The 24,157-nt window shown below is 57.8% G+C and overlaps 3 protein-coding genes across 38 annotated transcripts in view; 2 read left to right on the top strand and 1 right to left on the bottom strand.

Annotated features, from left to right (window-relative positions):
• Positions 1 to 5,071, top strand: part of PHF21A (PHD finger protein 21A) — a 195,707-nt gene extending 190,636 nt beyond the window's left edge. For all 28 annotated transcript variants that reach the window (XR_002732298.3, XR_002732299.3, XM_026454081.2 and 25 more), the window contains one exon: positions 147 to 5,071. Coding sequence is in view for 26 of the 28 variants with exons in the window: in XM_026454081.2 (XP_026309866.1) it covers positions 147 to 404 (258 nt within the window). In the remaining 2 variants the exon portion in view is untranslated. The remainder of the gene's footprint in view (positions 1 to 146) is intronic.
• A 220-nt stretch (positions 5,072 to 5,291) lies between these two features.
• LARGE2 (LARGE xylosyl- and glucuronyltransferase 2) lies at positions 5,292 to 11,592 on the bottom strand. 2 transcript variants are annotated; one of them, XM_023215742.3, is made up of 15 exons: positions 11,319 to 11,592; positions 11,085 to 11,228; positions 10,882 to 10,991; positions 10,494 to 10,576; positions 10,100 to 10,223; positions 9,703 to 9,874; positions 9,491 to 9,595; positions 8,229 to 8,341; positions 8,033 to 8,158; positions 7,783 to 7,938; positions 7,509 to 7,669; positions 6,791 to 7,069; positions 6,330 to 6,479; positions 6,027 to 6,222; positions 5,292 to 5,769 (listed from the first exon to the last, which is right to left on the bottom strand). In XM_023215742.3, exons 2-15 carry the CDS (start codon positions 11,164 to 11,166, stop codon positions 5,554 to 5,556), a joined length of 2,073 nt encoding a protein of 690 aa, XP_023071510.1. In that variant the 5' UTR covers positions 11,167 to 11,228; positions 11,319 to 11,592; the 3' UTR covers positions 5,292 to 5,553. The 2 variants fall into 2 exon arrangements, with proteins under 2 accessions (XP_023071510.1, XP_023071509.1); XM_023215741.3 differs by having other exon boundaries at positions 10,882 to 11,228.
• A 3,663-nt stretch (positions 11,593 to 15,255) lies between these two features.
• PEX16 (peroxisomal biogenesis factor 16) lies at positions 15,256 to 24,017 on the top strand. 8 transcript variants are annotated; one of them, XM_023215775.1, is made up of 11 exons: positions 15,256 to 16,374; positions 16,577 to 16,612; positions 17,787 to 17,863; positions 18,244 to 18,377; positions 18,512 to 18,612; positions 19,373 to 19,453; positions 19,591 to 19,743; positions 19,856 to 19,928; positions 20,104 to 20,223; positions 22,719 to 22,783; positions 23,509 to 24,017. In XM_023215775.1, exons 1-11 carry the CDS (start codon positions 16,263 to 16,265, stop codon positions 23,595 to 23,597), a joined length of 1,041 nt encoding a protein of 346 aa, XP_023071543.1. In that variant the 5' UTR covers positions 15,256 to 16,262; the 3' UTR covers positions 23,598 to 24,017. The 8 variants fall into 8 exon arrangements, with proteins under 8 accessions (XP_023071543.1, XP_023071537.1, XP_023071535.1 ...); XM_023215769.3 differs by having other exon boundaries at positions 23,375 to 24,016; XM_023215767.1 differs by lacking the exon at positions 23,509 to 24,017 and having other exon boundaries at positions 22,719 to 23,368.
• The last annotated feature ends 140 nt before the right edge of the window (positions 24,018 to 24,157 follow it).

Genomic DNA, 24,157 nt, shown 5'->3' on the forward strand with positions numbered 1-24,157 from the left:
GAGGAGCACAGCAAGGCCCAGGGGCGGCACAGCAGTCAGGAGGGCTTCTTTTCCCTAGGCAGAGGGAAGGCGCTCTGCTCTCAGGGGCTGCCAGGCCTGTTAGAAACGAGGCGGCTCAGTGCCACTGCCCTTGTCATTTGCTGCAGAAATGCATGGAAATGAAGAACACCATTCTGGCGCGGCAGAAGGAGATGCACAGCTCCCTGGAGAAGGTAAAACAGCTGATTCGCCTCATCCACGGCATCGACCTCTCCAAACCTGTAGACTCTGAGGCCACTGTGGGGGCCATCTCCAATGGCCCGGACTGCACCCCCCCTGCCAACGCCGCCACCTCCACGCCGGCCCCTTCCCCCTCCTCCCAGAGCTGCACAGCGAACTGTAACCAGGGGGAAGAGACTAAATAACAGAGCCCCTCTAGGAGAAGCCACGGGATCCCGGCGGCGAGGAGAGCAGAACACTGAAGACTCTAGAAAAGCAAAGCTGGATTTCTGGAAAGTGCAGAATTCTTTTGGTTCTTTGGTTCCAGAGAGAGAGAAGATGCTTGTGCCAGGTGGCACCAGAGTTTGCCAATTGATCCTTCTTATTCTGTGTGTACATGCAAAGATTGGACCATGTTACATGAAATAGTGCCAGCTGGAGGTTCTTTGCCAGCACCATGCCAAGTGAAATAATATATTTACTCTCTCTATTATACACCAGTGTGTGCCTGCAGCAGCCTCCACAGCCACGATGGGTTTGTTTCTGTTTTCTTGGGTGGGGAGCAGGGACGGGCGGAGGGAGGAGAGCAGGTTTCAGATCCTTACTTGCCGAGCCGTTTGTTTAGGTAGAGAAGACAAGTCCAAAGAGTGTGTGGGCTTTCCTGTTTCTAAACTTTCGCTACTATAAAACCAAAAAAAGGAATTGAGATTTAACCAACCCCAGTGCCCAGAAGAGGGAAGGGGAGTGGCTGGAGGGAGCAGGGGGATGGGACAGTGTATCAAATAAGCAGTATTTAATCACGTCTGGCGGGGGCCTCGTGCAAGGGGAGACCAACACCAAGAACAGCCAGTAGGTTCTTCTCCCCTGCGCTCTGCTCCCTGCGCAGTAACCCCACCACTCCTGAAGCCTGGCCAGTCTCCTTCCTTCCCTGCTTGGTGAATCGCGCATCCCCGTGGTTATCCCGCTGTCTCCTCTCCAAGAACAAGCAGAGCCCGGGCCGCTGGCCCTTGCCCAAGGCAGGGAAGAAGGAGGTGTGTGTCCAGGAAGGAAAAAAAGGTGAATCAGTGATTTTACTTGAAAACAAGCTCCATCCCTTTTCTATATTTATAAGAAGAGAAGATCTTGAGTGAAGCAGCACGCGACCCAGGTGTGTGTGAATTGAATGGAGACGTTTCTTTTCTCTTTTTTAAATTTTTGTTTTTGTTCTTTTTTTCTTTAAGGAAAGTTTTATTTTACTGTTCATTTTACTTTCTTGGTAACAAAAACTAAAATAAGGAATAGAAAAGCTGTTTTTCAGGCTGACAGTCCATTTAAGGGTAGCCGAGACCTTGCATGGTAGAGTAGGAATCATAGTGTCAGTGAGGTCCCGTGAGTCTTTGTGAGTCCTTGTGTCATCGTTCGGGCACTGTTTTTTTATGCAAGGGCAAAAATCTTTGTATCTGGGGAAAAAAAAACAACTTTTTTTTTAAATTAAAAAGGAAAATAAAAGATATTGAGGTCTTCCTAGTGTTACTTAAATTAAGATCAAGGTAAGAAACATTGTAAAAAAAAATTACAAAAGTGCTATTTGTTTCCTAAAAACAGTGATTTCTATTAAAAAGGTGTCAGAACTGGAGAAAATGCCGTGTAGTTATAATTTTTTAGCACAGACCCTGCTGATCACAATGACATTTTGCCGTGTGTGTGTCTCTAGACTGGTGGGCCAGTCTCCTTGAAGGACAGAGGCGGAGCTCCCCACCCTTCTCTCTCCTCAGAAAAGACCGTGCTCTCTTCTTGGTGCAGGGATCTTGTCTCCTGTTGTGAAGCCCAAATGGAAGTGTGGATGGTATCAGGGCCCTACCCGTGGTCTTCTCAGATTCTGCTAGAGCAAAAGGCTGGTGCCTAAATAAGATCCCTTCCTTTGGTGCTGCTTTTGGTCTTTCAGCCACCAGCATTATGAGTGCCTGGGGGACACCTCCGAGGGAACTGGCCAGCGGAGCTCAGTGGTGCGCACGCACCCTGGCCGTGACAGGAGGGTGTGGGAGTGCAGGCTGGCTGCATCAGCCCTTGGTGCTTAGAAAGAACAGAGGAGGAGTGACATGTTTTGAGGTTATGTCTCTGAGACAGAGCCTCAGTGTGGCCTTCGCTCTGTCTTGCCTTTGGGGAGAGGTCTGAGACTCCTGCTCCTTTCTCTGCCTGTTGGCTCCAGGCACCAGAAATTTACTCCACTCCACCCACCCACAAGCCTCCTGGGTGACCCTTGGCTAGAATTACTGCGCTCGCTTTGGCTTGGCTAGTTGTGGCCTCTCCTTCTTGAGAAAACCGGGGTTGTGAAAGGCTCAGACCATTGTCTCATCTTGGCCTGTCAGAAGTAAATTGTGTCAGATGCGTGCTCTCGCTGGAGACCTTTGCCCCTGGCGTGCCCCTGGCTGATGGGAGGACGGTGGAGGCTCTGTACCCTGGTCCTGCTGGAGCATCTCCCCCAAGTCCACTCCAGGCCCTGGGAATGGCCAGAGTCTAGGAGAGGTAGAAACGGTCCCATCGGCTTCTCTCCCACCCAGTTAGGCCCAGAGAGACAAAGACAGATCTGAAAGCAAATGGAACAGAGAAGAGACACTTCTTAGAGTAAAATGTGTCTCATCCCTATCAGCCGTCGCCATTCATCTTCCCAAGGGCCTCAGAAGAAGGAATTAAGTTTGACTGAACAGGCCTCAGAGTTAGGCCCTGGCTGCTTGATTGGCTGAGGGGGAAGAGTTCCCTTTTCTCATTCAGAAACCAAGGTGCTGTGTCTAGTCAGGGAGCCTTGGAGATGCCTGGACTAGTTGGAGGAATCGTTGGCAGAGGATCAGAGACCAGCAGCAGGCTGTCTGCCCTGTCTAGAGCTCTTCCCCTCAACTTGTCTGGGCCCATCTGGGGGTTGCCACACAACACCTAACTTACCTTTTCCTGAAAGAAGTTGGGAAGCCATCATCACTAGAGGCCTTTGCTCGGAGAGGAGCTGCCTGAGGAGTCTCAGGGGTTGGGGGGACGGGGCTAGGAATTGACCAGGGCTTTGCCTGCCGCCTTCAGCAGTGTCGAGTACATTCCGACCTCACCTGCAGCTGGGCTGTGGATTCTTCCTGACATTCAGATGTGAGCTGTTTTGGGAGTCAGCTAGTATGGAGTATGAGATGCAACCCAGCCCCCAAACCTACATTCTAGACTCAAATTCCAAAACACCGCTGTACTGTAAAGAAGAGGCCCCTGGCACTCAATCTCCCTGCCCTTCACTGTCCCCTCAGACCTGGGGGGGGCCTGTGACCACCTGAGACATACGCTCGTGACACTGCCCCACCCCAGCCACCTCCACTTGCTTCCTCCTCCTTCCCTCCGCTGCTCTTTGCCCATGGCCCAGAATTTAGCTGCTCTGACAGCCACTTTTGAGACCAGCAGGCTTTGCAGTCACTTCAGAGAGCTGGAGCGGCTGCCCACTGGGCCCTGACTGGGAGTCCCCTGCCAGCTCCCGATCAGACACTGTGCCCTGGTGGCAGTGATGACTGGGAGTCCTTGGCCAGCTCCTGACCAGGCGCTGCACCCTGGTGACAGTGAGGCCATGTTGCTGTCATCTCCACCTCTGCGTTCTTGCTGCCTGCGGGTCCTTCTTCTTTCATGGAGCCTGCTGGGTCTTGTCTCACTTGTGCTGAGCTCATCTGGGGTTTTGATTTATTCTTTCCTTATCAGGCCCTTTGGGGGTAAGCCTGCTGGTTGCACCTGACATAGGGAGGCAGTTAGGGGCAGTTCCTGGTGGGGCCGCCCTGGCAGCCTCCTGCTGGCACCATCGTGTGCCTGGTTTCCCTGCAATGCCTGCCTCTCTGTCCCTGCTGCTGCTTGGTTCAGGCCCAACAGGCAGTGTGCATGGGGGCGGTTGCACACAGCTGTTTCCCTGAGGGTGACCATGTCTGCAGCGCACTTCCGTCTCCGCATGCACGGCTGCCTCTCCAGCCACCTCTGATACTTCTCTTGGGGCCATCAGAGCCTCCCTTGGGCTCTCACCTCTCAGCTCACACACTCTTCGTGGTTTCTTCCCTTCATTCCCTTACAGGGTGTGGTCCTTCTTACTTATCTAAAGGGCTGAATTTAAGAGACTTTTTACCCAGGGGCAAAAGGCTCCTAGGGTAATGGGATGGATGGTGGCCCAGGTGCATTTTCCAGGGCCTGGGTTCTCCAGATCCCGTGGCTTCTGTTGAGTGGAGGCAACTTTGCTCTGTGTGAACCTCGCCCCTGTCCCTCGGCTGGGTGCTCCTGTCCCTTGGCCGGGCACCCTTGGCAGGAAGCAGGACTCCCATTCTCACCCTAACTTAGACTGTCCTCTGAGTCAGCTCCTCTCCAAGATGGGAGTGGGCGGCCCTGGGCAGTCTTCTGGCCCCCTTGCTAAAGTGAGAGGCAGGAAGCTGGGGCTGCCCTCCAGAAAGCCAGGGTAGGAACTCTGAAAAATAGCTCCTCTAAACGGAAGCAGGGCTCCCCAGTTCCACTTGGCACCCCCTCCCACAAGGCCCTTTCTCCCTGAGGACCCCAACCCCCTACCCCTTCCCCAGCAGCCTTTGGGCCCTCACCTCTCTGGTATCTGTGGGTCCTTAGCCCAGGGTGAGCTGCAGTCAGGCGGGGTGGGACGGGCAGGCCAGAGGTCAGCCAGCTCCTAGCAGAGAAGAGCCAGCCAGACCCCAACCCTGTCTCTTGTCCATGCCCTTTGTGATTTCAGTCTTGGTAGACTTGTATTTGGAGTTTTGTGCTTCAAAGTTTTTGTTTTTGTTTGTTTGGTTTTTGTTTTGAGGGGGTGGGGGGGATACAGAGCAGCTGATCAATTTGTATTTATTTATTTTAACATTTTACTAAATAAAGCCAAATAAAGCCTCTCAGCCTCATGGTGTTGGGTTTGGGGCAGGGGAGGGTGGGCAGGACACAGTCCAGTCCCAGCCTCTGCCCTCCCTGACTGGCTCTCTGGGGGTGGGGGGAGTGCTTGCCCTTAAGGGCCCAGGCCCTCCTGTGACCCCAGCTGGACGTAGCACCTCCCTTATGCACTGACACCCTAGCCCCAGAGTGCCCCTGCTCCCCCAAACCAGGAGGAGCACAAAAAGGATTTTTTAAAACTTTAATTATGAAAAAGGGATGAACAATTGAAGATGGGGGAACCAGCCCCAAACTGGCTGGGGCAGAGGGAGACCAGACGCCAGCCAAACAATAGCAGCAAGGGGAAGACCCCACCCCACAGATGCTCCACCCCAGCCCTTCCCAGAGACCTTAAATAATTTAAATAGCAGGGTTGGCGGAGGGCAGGCTGGGTTGCCCTGGTGTCTGCCCAATGCTAAGACAAGGGGCAGCGCCCGCCCAGCCTCAGCCTCAGCCTCGGGCAGGGCTCTGGGGCTGCTGCAGGGCCGGGAGGTATTTGAGGGCAGCAGCCCCATGGTGGCGGGACAAGTCCTGGTGGAATTCATCCTTCAGGGCCTGGAGGCAGTCACGATAGGTGGGGCTGGAGCGGAAGCGGGAGATGTCCAGGCTTGGAGCATGGGGCAGATGGATGGTGAAGGCCTCGGGCAGCACCAGGAGCTCATATTCCTGCAGGGTGGGGCAGAGGAGCAGTGGCTACCTGGCTTGCCTGGCCTGCGGGGAAGGTGCAGCTCCAGAAAACAGGCTTACCCTGTAGCCCCTGAGAGCTAAAGCAAGGGCCAAAGGGCAGATGACTTTAGTTCTACAGAAGGAGGATATTTCTAACAGTGCCGCCCAGCAGTGTGGTCCCCCATGCAGGTGTCAGGAGTTCCCTGGACTGGGAGGTGCTCGAATCAAAGGTGGTGGCAGCAAGCTGCCCTCCTCACCTGGGCATCCAGCTCCACTATGTGAGCCACCTTGTTCCAGCCGAAGCCCACAAAGCGAGGGTCATAGCGGGGACAGTCACGTGGCACCACCACGTAGGGTTCATAGTCGGCCGCCCATTGCACACGGTACGGGGCCTGAGCTTCCCGCCAGCGGGCATAGTCTGTGGGTGCGTGGCCCCGGGGCCACTCGTGGTACCTGTGCAGCAGGGTCAGGTGGGAGCCAGGCTGAGGCTAGGAGCTTGTGGGTAGTGGGAGCCAGTGTGGGCAAGTGAGTGGAGTGGGCAGAGAAGTAGCCTCTCCTACCTGAAGGTGTAGAGAGCGCCCACATCCAGCAAGGCCAGCAGCTCCACCTTGGAATGGGGGAAGCTGAAGCGGTAGTGCAGGGTCTCGAACGCTGGCACCACCAGCGCTGCCTTTCGCTGGCTGCCCAGCCCCAGCTGCTCAATGGAGGCCCTGAGGAGGAGCACCCATGAGCAGGGGAGAAGAGTGGAGCCTCCAGGACTGGGCCAGTGACCCTCATCAGGGCATTAGCCACAGGACCCGTCCACCATGGGCCATCTTGCCCAAGGCGACGGGTGGATACAACCACAGGTGGAGCTGCTGTTGAAGCTGGCCCTGGCCTCCCTGTTGACAGAAACAGCCTAATACAAACCCCACTTGACAGAGGCCACTGAGGCCCAGAAAGGAGCAGGGACCTGGGGTCCCACGCGTGCCCTGTCCACATCCACCCCATACACTGTTCCCCTCCTTGCCTGCTGGCCCACCTGAGGTAGTCGTAGAGAGAATAGGCAGGCAGGAAGTCAATGTCACTGAGGAAGACGTAAGGTGTGAGGGCCTGGGCCAAGGCCACGTTGCGGAGCTGGTTGACAGGGTACAGGGGCCCCTCACGGTACACCACGTGGTAGGCCACGTCCTGCCGGGCAGCAAGCACTGGTGAGGACTCGATGAAATGCAGGAACTGCTGAGCTTCTGCGTCTGTCAGGTACAAGGCCAGGCTCATGGGGCCAGGCCAGTGCCTGCACAGGGCTTCCAACATCTGCAGCCTATGGGAAGGGGGAGATCAGCACAGCTCTGCCCATCTTGCACAACTCAGGGAGGCCTGAAAAACCTCCCCAGTTAGCTGCTGCTGCCACCTCCTCAAGTGACTTACTGAGCACCCTTCAAATACTTATAGAGCCAATCTGATTGAATCTTCACAACTACCCCCACCAGGTGGGTACTTTCTCATTTGAGAGAGAAAACTAGGGGCCAGAGATATGAAGACTTGCCCATGGTCCCACAGCGACCAAGGGACAGCTCCGGGCATCTGAATGACTCCAGAGCCCAAGCTCTTTCCACCATATCCAATGTCTCCAACTTCTGGAACTCCCTGAGGGCCAGGCAGCTCACTACCACAGCAGCAGGCTGCCAGATGGAACCCCCTCTCAGAAATGTCCAACCCAGCCCATGCCATACTCCCTGGGCTGCCCTCTGCACCCTCACCGGTCCATGGACAGCTGGGCCACAAGGGTGACATCGTGAGGCCGGGGGGGTGGCGGCTCATGGGGCAGGAAAGTGACGTGCACACGGTGCACAGTGAGCTGCTGCTGCCGGAATTCAAAGCAGGGGTCTTCCTCGTCAAGTTGTGCCAGGGCCTGCTGTAACTGAGGGGATAAGGGGTGACAAGGACCAGGGGTAGGGCAGAATGACACATCCCCCAGACAAGGCTGGGTCCCACCAAAGCAGAGAGGAGCAGGGGAAGGTAGCTCCTTCGCACCTGCTCGGCACCAGGCGGGGGCTGGCTGGGGCACCCAAAGAGCTCTCTCCGCAGCAGGTTCCCATCGTACTCCAGGAAGGTCAGGTAGAAATTGCGGAAGAATTCCACGTGCTTGTTCTTCACCTGAAGCTTCTTTGGCGAGTTCCAGTGGATCACCTGGGACCCGGGAGGGTGTTGGGGCCATGGGAGCAGGGAGCAGCAGTCCCCATCCATGGCCCCCCACCAGCACGCAGCCTCCTGTCCCACTCACCTTGAGGTCAGACGCCGCAGAGTAGCAGCGCTCGGCCAGTGTGTGATCTGACAGCTGCACGTTCCAGACGCAAGGCAGAGGCTGCACTAGCCCCGGATGCTCCTTGATCACAGCGTTGAAGATGTCCTGAGCAGAGACACCCATCACACCCCAGCCCCCAGCCTGCCACACCCCACCCGGCAAGGCTTCCCCAGACCTGGTCAGCCAGTGAGGTGGCAGGCAGGGTAAGGAGCTCCCGCCTGGCCGTCAGCCTCCACATCTGCTCCCAGCCAGCCTGCCGGAGCCGGTCCAGCCGCAGTAGGATCACACCTGCCAATGAAGAGATGCCATCATGCCCACCTGGGATGACCAGCTCCTGGGGGACATGAGGGTCATGAAGGTGTCCTTTGTTTTTTGACGTATTGGTATTTTCTGACTGTTCAGACATGATCATGGACTACCACTTGTTTTTTGTTGTTGTTTTGTTTTTTGTTTTGTTTTTTAGAGACAGGGTCTTGCTTTGTCACCCAGGCTAGAGTGGTGCAGTGGCACAATCATGGCTCACCGCAGCCTCGAGTTCCCAGGCTCAAGCAAACCTCCCACCTCAGCACCCCACCACAATCCCCACCAACTAGCTGGGACTGCAGGTATGCCACCACACCTGTTCTTTTTATTTATTTACTTATTTATTTATGAGATAGAGTCTCGCTCTATTGCCAAGGCTGGAGTGCAGTGGTGTGAACTCGGCTCACTGCAACCTCCGCCTCCTGGGTTCAAGTGATTCTCCCTCCTCAGCCTCCCAAGTAGCTGGGATTACAGGTATGTGACACCACCCCCGACTAATTTTTGTATTGTTAGTGTAGATGGGGTTTTACCGTCTACACATCACCATGTTGGCCAGGGTGGTCTCGAACTCCTGACCTCAAGTAATCCGCCTGCCTTGGCCTACCAAAGTGCTGGGATTACAGGCATGAACCACCACGCCTGGCCAATTTTTTAATGTTTGTAGAGACAAGGGTCTCACTATGTTGCCAAGGCTGTTCTCGAACTCATGGGCTCAAGCGATTCTCCCACCTTAGCCTCCCAAAGTACTGAGATTACAGGCATGAACCATTGCACCCAGCTTGCTCGTAGACTACTTTTGTCAACAGTCAATCCTCTTGGGGGTGAAGAGGAGGCGCTGTCCAGCTTACAGAGCACATCCATGGCCTTCTTCTCACACTTGGTGAGCCCAGGGCTGTTAAAATTATCCTCCATTTAATGGACAAGAAAACTGAGGCTCAGAGGGAGCAGGAGAGCTGGCCAAAGTCATCCAGCACACACAGGACTGTTGGAACTGCTGTCTGTCTCTTCATCCAGGGTTCTTTTCACAGCAATGTTCTTCCTGGGGGGCTTCCTAGCATTCTTTGCCCCACCCAACCCCAGGGGCCCAAGGACCACCAGACCAACCCCCCTGCCTCCCCTCACCACTGTCCCCACCTGTGTTAAATCCCCGGCCCAAGGCAGGCCAGGGCCTGTGGTTCTTCCAGAGGTTGCCCAGGTACCAGTCACTCTGGTTTTCCACGAGACCGATCGCCTGCGTGTCTGGGAGGGGAGGGGGTGAGGGAGCTGTCTGAGGCTGCCACAGGACCTGGGCTCAGGGCTAGATGCAGGGGTCGTGGGCAGGCCAGGCAGGCTCCCAGGCCTCTCACCAGAAAAGTGAGCAAAGAGTGCCCAGAGCTCCGAGATGTCAGAGGCGAAGGTGACATCTGTGTCCAGGACAATGACGTGGGCCAGCTCGGCGGGCAAGGCGCTGGGCAGCACCAGCTTCATTAGCCCATAGAGGCCGGAGTAGTGCTTGTTGGGGATCCAGGAGACCTGGGACTGTGTGGGGGAAAGGCAGGGGATGAGATGGCAGAGGGGCCTATGAGCACCAGAACACACACTGGGAGGGACACAGAGGGGAGGGGGTAAAACCCCAAAAAGAGAGGGGTTTGCGCTTCAGTAGGTGGATGGGACTGAAGATTCTCTTCTCCAACCCCACCACACCCTGGAGAGAGGAAAAAGGTGGACACAGCTAGCGGGAGCGGGGAAGGGCTGGGCCCCTGCCTTGAGCTCCTCCGCGTTGTAAAAGCTGACACGGACAGCAGGCACCATCCACGTGTGGAAGAGCATCTCCAGGATGTTTCTGGCCACGGCATCAGTTACCAAGTGGAGGTGCAGTGGATTTTTCCTTTTGGGTGGGCAGAGAGGAAGCCTGAGAGGCCCCAGCAGGAGCAACATGGGACAGCCCCCACCCCGAGGGGCGTAGAGATGGAAGCGCCACCTGCAAAGAGCTTTTGCACGCCCAGCTCAGGATGTTCTTACAACCGCCCTTCAAGGGAGGAAGGGGACACTGTCCCCACGTCACAGATGAAGAAGCTGAAGCTCTGAGACCAGCAGCGTGTCCCAGACTTTGTCCCTTCCCCACTCCTGACCCTCCTCCACGGACACCTGGCTGTACCTGTAGAAGAGCATGGACTTCACCAGGGTGATGACGTCTCGGCTGGAGTTATGCCCCGCACACACGATGGCCACATGCAAGAGCTGGGGAGGGACGCCCAGGTCGGCAGCAGGCCCCTCTTCGCGAGGCGGTGAGGACCCATGGTTGAGCTGCCCCACCCCGCAGCAGAGACGGGAAGAGTGTGCTGACGGGGCAGCAGGAGCCAACCCTTCATTTCAAATGGGGAAACTGAGGTCGGGAGCAGAGAAGTTGCACGTCCGAGGCACGCCCCAGCCGGCTGGCCAGTGCTGGACAGACGCCAGGTGTTGTGATTCTAGCAGCTGTCCAAGAGGCTGGGCTGGGGGGCGGCGCCCCCGGGACTCCCGCCGCCGGGGCCGCGCGCACCTACCTCGCACTTGGACGGCCGCGGCGGCGGCGGGCCGCAGTCGGAGCGGTTGTGGTCCCCGGGGCCAGCCCCCGGGTCTCCGTCGAGGGCGGCGGCTCTCCGCAGCCTCCCGTCTGGGGGGACACGTGGCATGAGCGGGCCGGGGAAGCATCCCGGGGCCCCCGCTCGCCCGCCCTGCTTGCGGCGCTCACACCCCAGATCCCCACCGAACAGGAGGAATCCGAGCAGCAGCAGCAGCAGCAACAGCGCGGCGGCCCCCATCGCCCGGGGGCGCCCTCGGGGCAGCATGGCCGCCGACGGGGGCGCTCAGGGAGGGGCGCGACCCGGGGCTGCAGGCTCCATCGCAGGCCCTGCGGACCGAGGGGAGAGATAGGAGACTCAGCTCTGGGCGGCGGGGCCCGACGGCCGGGTTGTACGGCTCGCGCCAAGCCTTCCCTCACCTGCTCCAGCGGCTCCCGGGCCGGGCCCTGCGCTCGCCGCCTTCGGCCAGGGTGCGGGGACCGGGAGAGAGGCGCGGGCCGGTCCCGCCCCCGACCTGGGCTCAGGTTTCACCTCGGCAGGGCTGAGCGCGAAGGGGCGGGGTGACCTCCCCGGGGTCCTTGCCCCGCCCCCTGCGCCGGCGTCCGACGGTTCCCCAACCCGCGAGGAGCCCCCGAAGACTCCTTCTGGGCTGAGTTTCCCACCAGGACGCGGGGAGGGCTGGGGAAGCTGGAGCAGCCACCCGCGAAGGCCCAGGCCCCGCTACCTGCCCTGCCCCCGCTCTGGGGCCCCGTCTCCTCCCCTCACTCCCCAAGGGGAGGGGCCAGTGTCCCCGGGCCCGGGATCAAAGACACGGCCGGAGCTCGACACCAGGGAGGGGGAGCGGGCTGGAATGCAGGCCGCGGGGGTCCGGGACACCTGCCCTGGGGACAGGGGCGGAGCCGGCCGACACCTGCCCCAGAGCCGCCAGGCACCTGAAACCTTCGCCTAACTCCCCCACTCTCAGTACAGGTGGCCTAGCCAGGCCCTGCCGGCGCCGCCAGGACAAAGCCGCCTTGTGAAGGCCGCCTCCCGCCCAGGAGCTGGCGAGGGGCCCCAGACGCGGGCGGCCTAAACTGCCTGGGCTGGGCCGGGGATCCCCACTCTCGTCCAGATCGTCGTGATTGTGCCGGGGCGTCCCGGCCTGGAGCTCGTCTTTCCTCCCTCTACCCCGCGCACCCCATAGCAGGCCAGGGAAGGGGTGGAGGGTGCTTTGGACCCTAAACCAGAACAGCGTGCCAGGCCCTGTGCTAAGGGTTTAACCACCCTCGATTAATCCTATGATGCGGGCTGATTCTCCTCCAGAGAGTTTAAGTGACCTGCACCCTTCGGCCCCTCCCGTCTCAAGCGGCCCCACTCATCCCCCTTCCCCAGGCTCAGCGCTGCAGAAGCAGCTTTCTTGCTCCTCCTCCGGAAGGGTCTCCCGCCCCAGGACGTGCCCTTGACGTTCCTTCTGGCAGCAGAGCCTCCCAGGGCTGGCTAGCACTCATGGAAAGTTGAAGTTGTTTGCTTGTTTATTGCTGGTCTCCCTCCCAGAATGTAAGCTGCTCGCCGGACTGGAACCTTGTCTGTCCAGTCCCCAGTGCCCAACCAGGGCCTGCACATACCAAGTGCTCAATACGTGTGGAAAGTGGATTGGAATGAGAATCTCCCTCCCCTGACCCTGGAAAGGGGGTTCAGGCTGTGTCCTTTGCCCAAATTCTGGCTGCAAAAAGTGAGGCAAACTCAAAAGAAGCTGTGGAAAGCAGCCCAGCCTGAGACCCCACAGTCTCCTCCTCTGCGAGGCCAGGAGCCTTCCTCTGGGAGATGGGGAAGGTCAGGCTTTGGGTCTCTGGAGGGCAGGGATAATGGTTGCTATGGAGACTGATGGCGGCTCTTGTACACCCGGGAATTGAGAAGGGCCATGCAAGGGCCACTCAGGCATCTGGAGCTTGAGCCTCCAGCCTCCCTGATCTTCATCTCTAGCCTAAAGTTGGGGTGGGGGAACGTGATTAGCCTCGAAGAATCCTTCTGGGCTCCTTCAGGATAATCTGTTGAGATCCAGGATCCTCAACAGAGACTGTTTGTGGGGGTTAAACATGTGTGACCAGGCCAGGGACAGTGGCCCATGCCTGTAATCCCAGCACTTTGGAAGGCCAAGGCGGGTGAATTGCTTGAGACCAGGAATTCGAGACCAGACTGGTCAATGTGGCCAAACTCTATGTCCACAAAAAATACACAAATTAGCTGGGTGTGGTGGCATGCGCCTACTACTTGGGAGGCTGAGGTAGGAGGATTACCTGAACCCAGGAGGTCAAGGCTGCTGTGAGCCGTAATCATACCACCGCACTCCAGCCTGGGTGACAAAGACCTTGTCTCTAAAAACAAACAAACAAACAAACAAACAAACAAACACCATGTGGGACCAGGCAGAGCGCACACACAGTTGGGGGCTGGCCCAGGATGAGTCTTCAGTAAAGGGGCTGGGGAAGTCAGTGCAGGAAGCTGGGTCTGCAGATCTCACTGTGGTCACTCACAATGCTGGCCCTTCTTCTGGCTCAGCCTCACCACTCAGGGAAACTGAAGTGCTGAGATGCCTTCTAGGCCCCCAAGGGGTTGTTCTGGGGGCGTGGAGGGAGGAAGAGACAAGTATGGGCATATAAATGGGTGCTGTTCCTCTTGGCCTAAGACCCATTTTGACCCAGCTCTCCCCAGGACTTTGCTGTGTGACTTTAGACCAGTGAGGCTCCCTCTCTGGGCCTCTGGTACTCTCATCTGTACATGTTGGACTGGTCTACCTCTCTTCCCCTGTGACTTGGGGCAAATTGAATGAGATATGATACAGCTCAACCTGCCCAAAAATCCTTCCAGCCCAACAAGACGGCCAAGTCCAGGCAGGGGGCCAGGGAGCAGGGGAGGGGCCACCCTAGGAGCCTCCTGCACACAGGGCAACTCTTTGTCTCTGGGGCCTAATCAGGCCCGGGATCTAGAGAGGAAATTCAGGCAGACCCGCTGCTGCCAACGTGGCTGAGCCCATGCTCCCCCTCCCAGTTCTGGAGGGAGGTAGGAGAAACTGGTTCCAGCCCAAGCCCCTACCTATTCTGTCCTGGGGAGTCTGCCCCTCTCCCCTCCACACCTTGCTCTCCTCAGAAACAGGACCTCCAGCCCAAGGAGTGCTGAAGAACCTCAAATTCTCCCTCCACACCCTCTCCACAGCTGCAGAGGGAGGGCTGGAGGAGTGGCCAACCTGGAGGTTTTAGGAACAAGTTCATTAAGATGTTGGGGCATGGTGGCTCATACCTAGCACTTTGGGAGGCTGAGGCAGGGGGATCACCTGAGGTCAGAAGTTCGAGACCAGCCTGGCCAACATGGTGAAACCTCGTCTCTACTAAAAATACAAAAATTAGTTGGGCGTGGTGGTGGGCGCCTGTAGGCTCAGCTAATCGGGAGGCTGAGGCAGAAGAATCCCTTGAACCTGGGAGGCAGAGGTTGCTGTGAGCTGAGATTGCACCATTGCACTCCAGCTGGGCAACAGAGTGAGACTCTGTCTCAAAAACAAACAAACAAACAAAAAACAAAGTGGGGCAGAGGAAGGGAGAAGGAGCCTCACCTTGAGGGCCCTGAGCCTAGGTCCTAATCCCAGTTGCTAACTGGCCTCATGACCAAGGAGCCTCAACATGGCACAGCTCTTGTGGGCTGTGGGCAGTAGGAGAGAGGTCACTGCCACTGGAGACCTGCCTTGTGGCCCGTTTGGCCAGTGCCTTGCTGTGCCATGTGGGACAAATCCTTTCCCCTCCTTATTGGCCTCTAATTTCCCATCTGTGAACAGTTCATAGCAACTTGGGGTTGCTGGGAGGAGGATAAGAAAGCCTGGCATCCAGAGGGTGGCCAGAAATGATGCCGACAATGCCCATGACCACCTCCTCCCTGGTCACCTTTCCCTGCGTCTTCGTTCTTTGATGTGAGTAGAGGGCAGCTCTAATCCCCCACCTGATAGAGAAGAAAACTAAGCTATGGAGTAGGGTGGGGTGAGGCAGTGGAAGGAAGGCTGTGGTTTCCTGGTGAGGTGTAATGCTTAGACCTGGTCTCTAAAAATAAAATTAAAGTTAAAAAAAATGAATAAAAAGAAACCGCCTAGTCTCTGAGGTCAGAAAAGACCAGCACTCAATTTTTGGCTGGGCGTTCTTAAACGGATGCTTTCTTCATCTGGAGATATCTGGTGGAGAGGATTAGATAAAATAATGCATTACTATTCTCAGGGTACCATAAATCCGCTGGCCCGCTCCCCCAGTGCGCTGGCCCACTGCTTCACCCTTGCCACGCCCCTTTCCCCGCAGCCAATCAGCGGCTGCCTCCCCAGAGCGCCCGTTCCCTCCACCACTCGCCGCAGCTCTCCCGATGCCACCCGTTCCAGGGAGGCTGCTTGGTTTGGGAAGGTATTCCGCAGGGGTCGCCCCCTCCCTTGGGGCGCAGCTGAGGACTGCGAGGTGCGTCCGAGGGCCGAAAAGCTGAGATCGATTTTGAGTTCAAGTATCAAGTCTGCCCTCAAACCATTTTACAGATCGGGAAATCCGAGACGCAGAGAAGGGACACTCCCGCCCAAGGGCCCCCTAGCCGAGAGAAGCCCGGGCCAGGGCTTTCTTCGCGTCTGTGGGAATGCAGGCGCGCGCCCTTGGGGGGCACAGTGCATACGGGAGCTGGGGCCGAAACCGCAGCACTAACTGTGCTGTCTAGGGCATCGAGACGGCACTAGGGGGCTGGATTCCTTACTGCCTCAGTTTCCCCAGCACTACCTTTGTTGAGGAAACGGAGATGGGGATACTGGCCGAACGTGCGCCTGCTGAGACACAGTCCGACTGCATTTAGACGCCCGCATTTCTCCAAATCTGATCGAGGCTCCTTTTTTCAAGAACCCGCTATCTCCCAGCCCTTTAAAGTCCGGCCCTGCCGTTCGAGTCTCTCGGCGTTCCATTGGAAAGACTCGGGGCTCCAGCTCCCTTCTCTAGAATGAACTGCTCTGACTGCCGCCCAGCTTTCCCGGAGCGTTAACTGCGCAGGCGCAAGGGCAGCCAACCCAGTAAACGGAAGAGCTGGGTGCCGAACACGCTGGGCGGGTCAGGGGCGGTGAGCATGCTAACCGATGACTTGAGGGAGTAGGGGGCTGGGTTTGGGCCCTCAGTTGCTAAGCGCCACCCGAGTGGGAAGTGGTTCAAGAGATGGGGTGAAGGGTGGTTCACCGGCTCTTCAAGTCACCAGCCTTCTGGCCCCCGGAAGTTAAGCAACCGAGAGGTGGGCCTAAGACCGGAAGCAGGAAGGAGGGCGCAGGAAGCAGGGCGCCGCGGGCTGTCGTACGGTCCTTCCGTGGATCTGTTGGTGCCGAGGGCAGGATGGAGAAGCTGCGGCTCCTGGGCCTCCGCTACCAGGAGTACGTGACTCGTCACCCGGCCGCCGCGGCTCAGCTGGAGACGGCAGTGCGGGGCCTCAGTTACCTGCTGGCAGGTACCACCTTGACCTTTGATCCGTTCCTTCTAGGCCCTGACCTATGACCCCAGTGGCCCCCTTCCCTGCGGAGTCAGGGTGTTGATCGCTGTGCTTGAGAAGACCCATCCAGGTTCCCAAAGGGCGTAGGGAGGGGACGTCCGGGACCCGAACACTGTGAGGCAGATGCTCGCTCACACTTCCCTCTGTACCCTCTCCCCAGGTCGATTCGCCGATTCGCACGAGCTGTCAGAGCTGGGTGAGCCGGGCTCTGGGGGTGGGGGGTGGGGGATCGGCTGCCTGGCCCCAGGTGAGTTCCTCAGAGCGGGTGAACACCCCAACCCGAGGTCCTGGGCTGCCCGTTAGACTTCTTGTGCTTTGACTGAATCGGAACAAGGTCTGTTGTTCAGTGTCCTGGGCCCTCCATGTCCCTAAGTCAAGAGACACGCCTGGGGACCTTATCTGAGTATTCACTACTGGCCAGGAGCTGGGCTAAGTACCTTTCTTACCTTTACTTGTTAATCCTCCCTATAATCATATTAAGTAGTACTGTTGTCGTCCTCACTGTCCATTTAAGGAAGAAGTTCAGTGAGGTTAGAGAACACTCACTGATGGTCCCAGAACCAAGATTCGAGTCTAGATCTCCCAGATTCCAGGATTCCCAGATTGTAACTACCTCAAGAGTGTTTGCCCAGTGACTGCGGTCACAGTCCTGAAAGAATGAACTGGGTTTTGAAAAGCAGAGGTGAGGCCAGGTGCAGTGGCTCACGCTTGTAATCCCAGCCACTTTGGGAGGCAGAGGCAGGTGGATCGCCTGAGGTCAGGAGTTCGAGACCAGCCTGGCCAACATGGTGAAACCCCATCTCTACTAAAAATACAAAAATTAGCTGGGCATGGTGGCAGGTGCCTGTAGTCCCAGCTACTTGAGAGGCTGAGGCAGGAGAATCGCTTGAACCCAGGAGGCAGAGGTTGCAGTGAGCCGAGATCGTGCCATTGCACTCCAGTCTGAGCAACAAGAGCAAAACTCTGACTCAAAAAAAAAAGAAAGAAAGAAAAAGGAAAAGTGGAGGTGGAATAGACCCTTAGGGACAGGCCGCCGAGAGAGAAAAGGCCAGGAGGAAGGACCACATATCTGTGGCAGTTCAGAGAGCAATGGGCAGTTGTGGGCAGCTGGATGACCAGTGCCATCCAACAGAGCAGTAGCTGGCTTGTCACTGAGATTGACCCATCCTTTCTTGGTCCATCCACCCTTGTGAGATCATGTTGGGGAGAGGGGAGTGCTGAGGAAGTGGGTGGAGAGGCAGGCTGGTTTCCACATAGTCTGTGGGTGTCTGAGCAGAGCAGGTGACAGATGATCCCTGCAGCTCTGGGGAGAAGGTGAGAGGGATGGAGGTTGCAGAGCCGGCCTCTCAAGGCCACTCTCTACCCCTCAGTGTACTCTGCCTCTAACCTGCTTGTGCTGCTCAATGATGGGATCCTACGGAAGGAGCTTCGGAAAAAGTTGCCTGTGGTGAGAATTCTGCCAGGAACAGGGTGGGAAGCATGGAGACTCAGGAATGAAATAGTAGCAGCTAGCCCGTGCATGCAGCATGTGTCTCATGGAGTATGAGACAGGCCTGTGTCCGTCTGAGCCTCAACCATCTCCTTAGGTGAGCTGTGAAGTGTGAGTATTCCATCTGAGATGAAGAGACTGTCTCAGATGGGGAGAGGTAGAGTCAGCTGTTTCAGGTCCCCCAGCCTGTTAGTGGTGGAGTTGGTGTTTGAACTCACACCTGCACAGTTAGGCTTGGAAAGGGGCAGGTTCACATCTCTTGTCAGAGAAGCTCCCTCCCAGGAGAAGGGCCTGGGACTACAGGCAGCCCCCTGATTCTTGGTGTGGGGTTCTTGCAGTCGCTGTCCCAGCAGAAGCTGCTGACATGGCTGAGCGTGCTGGAGTGCGTGGAGGTGTTCATGGAGATGGGAGCTGCCAAGGTGTGGGGCGAAGTGGGCCGCTGGCTTGTCATCGCCTTCATCCAACTGGCCAAGTAGGTTGGGATTGTGGAGGGGGTCCTGGGTTGGGGTGACGCAGGGCAAGTACACAGATGGTGCTCAGCAGAGCATCCCTGACCTCCCGCCGGCTAGCCACCTCCCCACAGCCCTGACATACTCCCCGACCCAGGGCTGTACTGCGGATGCTCCTGCTGCTCTGGTTCAAGGCTGGCCTCCAGACCTCACCCCCCATCGTTCCACTGGACAGAGAGACCCAGGCACAGCCCCCGGGTGAGCTACTTCCCCAAGCCCTAGAGTGGAATGGGCCGTGGGACTAACTTGAGGATTTAGATCCAACCAGCATGAATACGGTAGTATCTGTTTATGGAGCACACCTGACCCCATCAACTCTGTTCTCATTGCCCTGTATTCGTCGAAAAAGACAGTGATGCAGCTAGGGACAAAATCAGAACACAAACCCAGTACTTGTGATGGCCAGAGTCATTCATTTTTGTGGCCGGCAGGAAGAGGAAACAGCTGCCAACCTCGCCTCTGGGCCTGGTTCTGTGTCCAGAGTCACAGCCTGTAGAGGCAGGAGGCAGGGCACCTGCCACATCTGTCCCTTCAGGGCTTTGAGCCCATCCCGTCAGCTTCTGGGCCTCACTCTCTGGACATTGAGTGGGGGCAGTTCATTGCCTGTCATCATGATTGTTTTGAAGGCAAAGGGTTGAGAGGAGACAGCCCCTCTGGTGCTGTGGTCAGGCTGGGCCCTCCCTGCCTTGCCTGTCCATGGGTTCCAGGAGGCTGGTTCTGGCCACAGCTATGCTGAGCTTTCCCCAGGCCAGGGAGGGCTGCAGAGTGCTTCCCTCTGTGGACAGGTCTCGTGCTGAGCCACCACCCCGGTTGTAGTTCCCTTGACTCAGCTGTTGCCATAGTAGAAGCTCATCCGTTCTCCCCTTAGCCCCTGAGCATTCACTGCATGCATGTTCTTTGCAGGCTCCGCTGGAAGCGCGTCACTCTGACTGTATGGCCTTCTGTCTATCCCTGCTAGATGGTGACCACAGCCATGGCAGCCATGAGCAGTCCTACGTGGGGAAGCGGTCAAACCGGGTGGTGCGAACCCTGCAGAACAGTAAGTGGAGGATGTGGCTGGCCTGCGCACCTAGGTGCTGTGTCTGCCTGGGCCTGAGGGACTGGCTTTGGTCAGCAGCCACCTTCCCCTGTCCCAGCCTGGGCCTGGCTCGCTCATCTGCTGCCCTTCTGTTCTAGCGCCGTCCCTGCACTCCAGGCACTGGGGAGCTCCCCAGCAGCGGGAGGGATGGCAGCAGCAGCACCACGAGGAGCTGAGTGCGACCCCCACCCCCCTAGGACTGCAGGAGACCATCGCAGAGGTTTTGTACATTGCCCGGCCGCTGCTGCACTGTATCCTTAGCGCGGGGCAGGATAGGGCTGGCACTGTGGGCTGGGGATTGAGTGGGGGGTGCGCTGAGCAAGGTCCCTGTGCTGGAGACATCCTTGACGCCTTGGCCGTCAGTGCTTAGCCTGGGGCTGTGGGGTCAGAGGTCGTGGAAACCCTGGCTCTTGGCTGGTGTTGTGGATGTGACCAGGTGAGCCTGGGCCCGCCCGGGGCTCCACTCTCCTCTGGGCTTTCTGCTACAGTCCCAGCCTCACGTAGGCGGGGCGGTCGCAGCCCCTGCTCCTCCTGTTGCTGCCCCTCTGGACACCCAGCCCATGGGCCTAGATCATGCCCCTGGCCCTGACCATGTCCTACCTGCCTCCCAGCCTGAGCCTCCTGAGTGACAGAAAGGGCCTGACCCGGAGGGAACGGCGGGAGCTGCGGCGCCGGACCGTCCTGCTGCTCTACTACCTGCTCCGCTCTCCGTTCTACGACCGCTTCTCCGAGTGAGCACCCAGGCCACCCTCAGCCAGGGAGAGGGCCAGCAGGCGGGCACTGGTGCTCCGGTCCCTGCTGGTGCCTTCCCTCCCCCACGCCTCATCCAGGCTTCACCAAGCACCCACTGTGTGTTGTCTGGGTGGCAGTCAACCGATGCCAGCCATCCCGCCCGCAGAGCTCTGCGGGCCATCAGGCCCCTTGAGCAGGAACTTAAACATTGGTTGGCAGGAGAGGCACTGAGGGCAGGGCTAAGGGCATTGCCAGGTGGCCCACAGGGATGGCAACAGGGTGAGCACCCATGGCCTCTAGCTCATTTCCACTTTTCCTACCAAATAGTTTGGCTTATCCTCACTTCTCAGAGGAGGACCTGGAGGTTCAAGGAGGTTGGACAACTTAAAGACACCCAGCTGGCCAGTGGTAGAGCTAGATCCCAAACCCATGGTCTCCCCTGGCCTTCCCTGCCGGCCCAGCCCCCACTCAGTCACCTGTGAGGTTCCAGAGCTCCCAGCCTCAGAGAGGCCTGCTGGGTTGAGCAGGGGGCAGCTTGGGACCAGTGCCACTGTGACTGTGTGAGGTTAGGCCACAGTCTGATGGGGGAACCCTGTTCAGTGACTGGGACTGTGACACAGACAAGGCTCCCAGGACCCCCTTTGTCTAGGACCTAATAACTGCATTAAAAACTGGCATAGGCTGGGCAGCAGTGGCTCACACCTATAATCCTAGCACTTTGGGAGACCAAGGCAAGAGGTTTGCTTGAGGCCAGGAGTTTGAGACTAGCCTGGGCAACCCATCTCTACAAAAAAAAAAAAAGAAATTAAATTAGCCAGACGTGGTGTGTGCGTGTAAGTCCCAGCTATTCAGGAAGCTGAGGCATGAGGATCAGGCCAGGAGGCTGAGGCTGCAGTGAGTTATGATCACTCCGCACTCTAGCCTGGGTGACAGAGTAAGTCCCTGTCTCAAAAAAACAAAACAGAAAACAACAACAACAAAACTGGCATAGTTTAGCCAGGCATGATGCCTCACACCTGTAATCCCAACACTTTGGGAGGCCGAGGCAGGCAGATCATGAGGTCGGGAGATAGAGACCATCCTGGCTAATATGGTGAAACCCCATCTTTACTAAAAATACAAAAATTAGCCAGGTGTGGTGGCGGGTGCCTGTAGTCCCAGTTACTCAGAAGGCCGAGGCAGGAGAATCGCTCGAACCCAGGAGGCGGAGGTTGCAGTGAGCCGACATCGTGTGACTGCACTCCCGTCTGGGTGACAAAGCAATACACCGTCTCTTTTTTTAAAGCAAAAAAGAAACTTAAGGCTGCTCCTTCCGGACTGCACCCTGGCATCTCTCTGGACCCTGCTCCCTGTCCTTTGGGGAAACAAAGGCCCGCCTTGGCCTCCTAAAGTGCTGGGATTACAGGCGTGAGCCACTGCGCCCACCCAGCCAGCCGTCCTCTTTTCTTTTGTTTTTTGGGATGGAGTTTCACTCTTGTTGCCCAGGCTGGCAGCGTGATCTCGGCTCACCGCAACCTCCGCCTCCTGGGTTCAAGCAATTCTCCTGCCTCAGCTTCCCGAGTAGCTGGGATTACAGGCGCGCGCCACCATGCCTGGCTAATTTTGTATTTTTTAGTACAGATGGGGTTTCTCCATGTTGGTCAGGCTGATCTCAAACTCCCGACCACAGGTGATCCGCCTGCCTCGGCCTCCCAAAGCACTGGGATTACAGGCGTGAGCCACTGCACCCAGCCAGCCTTCCTCTTTTCTTGCTGCTCAGACCGACATGTAAGGAGCCAGGCTGCCTTCCAGATGTGTGGCCTTGGGCAAGTTATTTGATGCTCTGTGCCGCATTTCCTCACCTGTAAGGTGGGCCTGATGACAGCACCCACTTTCAGGGGTTCAGTGACTAACGCATACGGCAGTGCGTGGGGTGTAGTAAGCACCTAGGACTATGTATTGTCATCAGCATCCTCATCTCACCCGAGTTCCCCTGTGGAAAACCCTCATCTCTTAAAAATCAGGGCCTTGGCCCTTGCCCTTCCCCTGAACCAAAATGTACCCTCCTCAGTACTGTGACCCCTACCGGGGTCCTGACTGCTCTTGGTGGTGGCTTGTGAGGTTTCCATGCAGGCCAGCGCCTCTGCCAGATTGGGGGCTTCCCGAGGGCACGGTGGGGTTGTCCTCCCTGAACCCTCCTCCATACTGCCCGGGCGCTGCTCCACACGGACCCTCCAGAGGCCTTTGGTGTTGGATGTCGGTGGAAGTTGAAGGAGGAATGGGAGGAGGTGTTGTGGGCCAGCGGCCACCCCGAAGCTGAGCTGGTGGAGGGCACAGAGGCCAGAGCCAACCCCAGAGGCCTCGCCCGTGTGTACTGGGCTCTGTCCTAGCTCCCAAAAAAGTCACCTTTGTTTTTAGGAATGCGCTGTGTTCAAAAGCAAAGGCCTCTGGGCCTCCTGGTTTGCAGGGACCCCCCCCCCAGCTCAACTTGCTCCCCATTTATTGCTTCCGCCAGGGCCAGGATCCTCTTCCTGCTCCAGTTGCTGGCTGACCACATCCCTGGCGTTGGCCTGGTCACAAGTAAGCTGGGGCGGGGACGTGATGACTGGTGCTGGGAGGCGCATGCGTGCCACATCTTCCTGACTCCTGTGTCTCCTTGCAATTCGATTCTTGGCACAGTCAGGAGAGGAAGTCGGGAAGTCAGGATTGGGTGGGACTACCCCTGGGCATAAGCCAGGGTGGCCTGAGGAGCCAGGGGTGGCTGGAAGGAGGGTGTCCAGTGATGGGGCAACTATTAGACCACATCAGCTGCCAGCCTTTTTCTGGTCACAGTATCCTGGAGCAATATGGGACCATCTCATCGTGGGGGGATTCAGTGGCAGAGAAGCAGTCCACTGGGCTGCTGAGATCCTCCCTCAGCAGAGGCCCACTGGGCTTGCACTGGGTGACTGGACCTGACTCAGGCCCCTCAGTGCCTACCCTGGCTGAGCTTCCCTGGGCCTGAGGGTCCTTGTCTGTAAATGGTGCCAGAGTCCCCTGCAATGCTGCCTCCCTAGGGGCAGGGCAAGAGAGCCAGCCGGGCTCCTGGGCCGCAGGGGTGAGGTGCTGTATGTGGTGCCACAGCGCAGATTGGGGTCTGGCCCGCCCTGACGTGTCCCTCTCCCACTGCAGGGCCGCTCATGGATTACTTGCCCACCTGGCAGAAAATCTACTTCTACAGTTGGGGCTGAGAGACCTCCCGGAAGGAGGGTGTGGGGAGGGGCGGGGCAGGGGGCCCCCTTCCCTAATAAAACTGACTCCAGCAGCGTCCCAGCGTGCGGCCTTTCCGTGCCTACCGGCCAGGCCCTGCACACAGCCCTGGTCGCCACCAGCGTTCTTCCCAGGACCCCCTTGACTGCGCCCTCCTGTGACGATGCCACTGCAACCTGCACCTTGTCACTGCTGGGCCAAGAAGCCTTCACTAGGAGTGGAATCCAGCCTCCTCTCCCACAGAAAGCGGTAACTTCACCTCATGGAGCCCGGGAAGCTGCTTGCCTCGGCAACCACAGGAGCGAACACTGCTGCTCTCTCGCTGGCCCCTGGTGAGGGCAGGAAGGCTGAACCTGGGTGATGACCGAACGCTGCCCAGCGTGTCTTATGGCCGGGGCCCTCTGCCTGCCCCTGCTCTGCAGGGCCGTGTGGCTCTGGCAGCCCAAGGCCATGGTGTTGCCAGCCTCCCTGTGACAGAGCCTGGTGAACAGTGGGCCTGGCTCCCATGCAAGTGGCACTTCAAGCCCTGCATCCTCGGTTGAGAGTAAAAGGCTTTTCTTCCTTAGAAAAAGGACGTCCGGCACCGGCCAGCACTGGGGAGGGAGTGGGAGCTGGACAGGCTTGGGGCGGAAGCCAGGGCCAGTTCAGGGGTATGAGCTGGGGTTTCCCCACACTCGCCCTACAGGCTCCAGAGGCCGGGTCCAC

Source organism: Piliocolobus tephrosceles, chromosome 13, assembly GCF_002776525.5.
Source record: "Piliocolobus tephrosceles isolate RC106 chromosome 13, ASM277652v3, whole genome shotgun sequence".
Lineage (NCBI taxonomy): Eukaryota > Metazoa > Chordata > Mammalia > Primates > Cercopithecidae > Piliocolobus > Piliocolobus tephrosceles.

What these genes read in the sequence shown, in the direction of transcription:
- LARGE2 (XM_023215741.3), bottom strand. Translation starts at nt 11,166, where the DNA reads ATGCTGCCCCGAGGGCGCCCCCGGGCGATGGGGGCCGCCGCGCTGTTG. An exon ending in CTGCGGCGTCTGACCTCAAG is followed by an intron (nt 7,939 to 8,032) that starts GTGAGTGGGACA and finishes CCCGGGTCCCAG; the next exon opens with GTGATCCACTGGAACTCGCC. An exon ending in GCCCAGCTGTCCATGGACCG is followed by an intron (nt 7,070 to 7,508) that starts GTGAGGGTGCAG and finishes CCCTTCCCATAG; the next exon opens with GCTGCAGATGTTGGAAGCCC.
- PEX16 (XM_023215767.1), top strand. Translation starts at nt 16,263, where the DNA reads ATGGAGAAGCTGCGGCTCCTGGGCCTCCGCTACCAGGAGTACGTGACT. An exon ending in CCTCAGTTACCTGCTGGCAG is followed by an intron (nt 16,375 to 16,576) that starts GTACCACCTTGA and finishes CCCTCTCCCCAG; the next exon opens with GTCGATTCGCCGATTCGCAC. An exon ending in TTCTACGACCGCTTCTCCGA is followed by an intron (nt 20,224 to 22,718) that starts GTGAGCACCCAG and finishes TGCTTCCGCCAG; the next exon opens with GGCCAGGATCCTCTTCCTGC.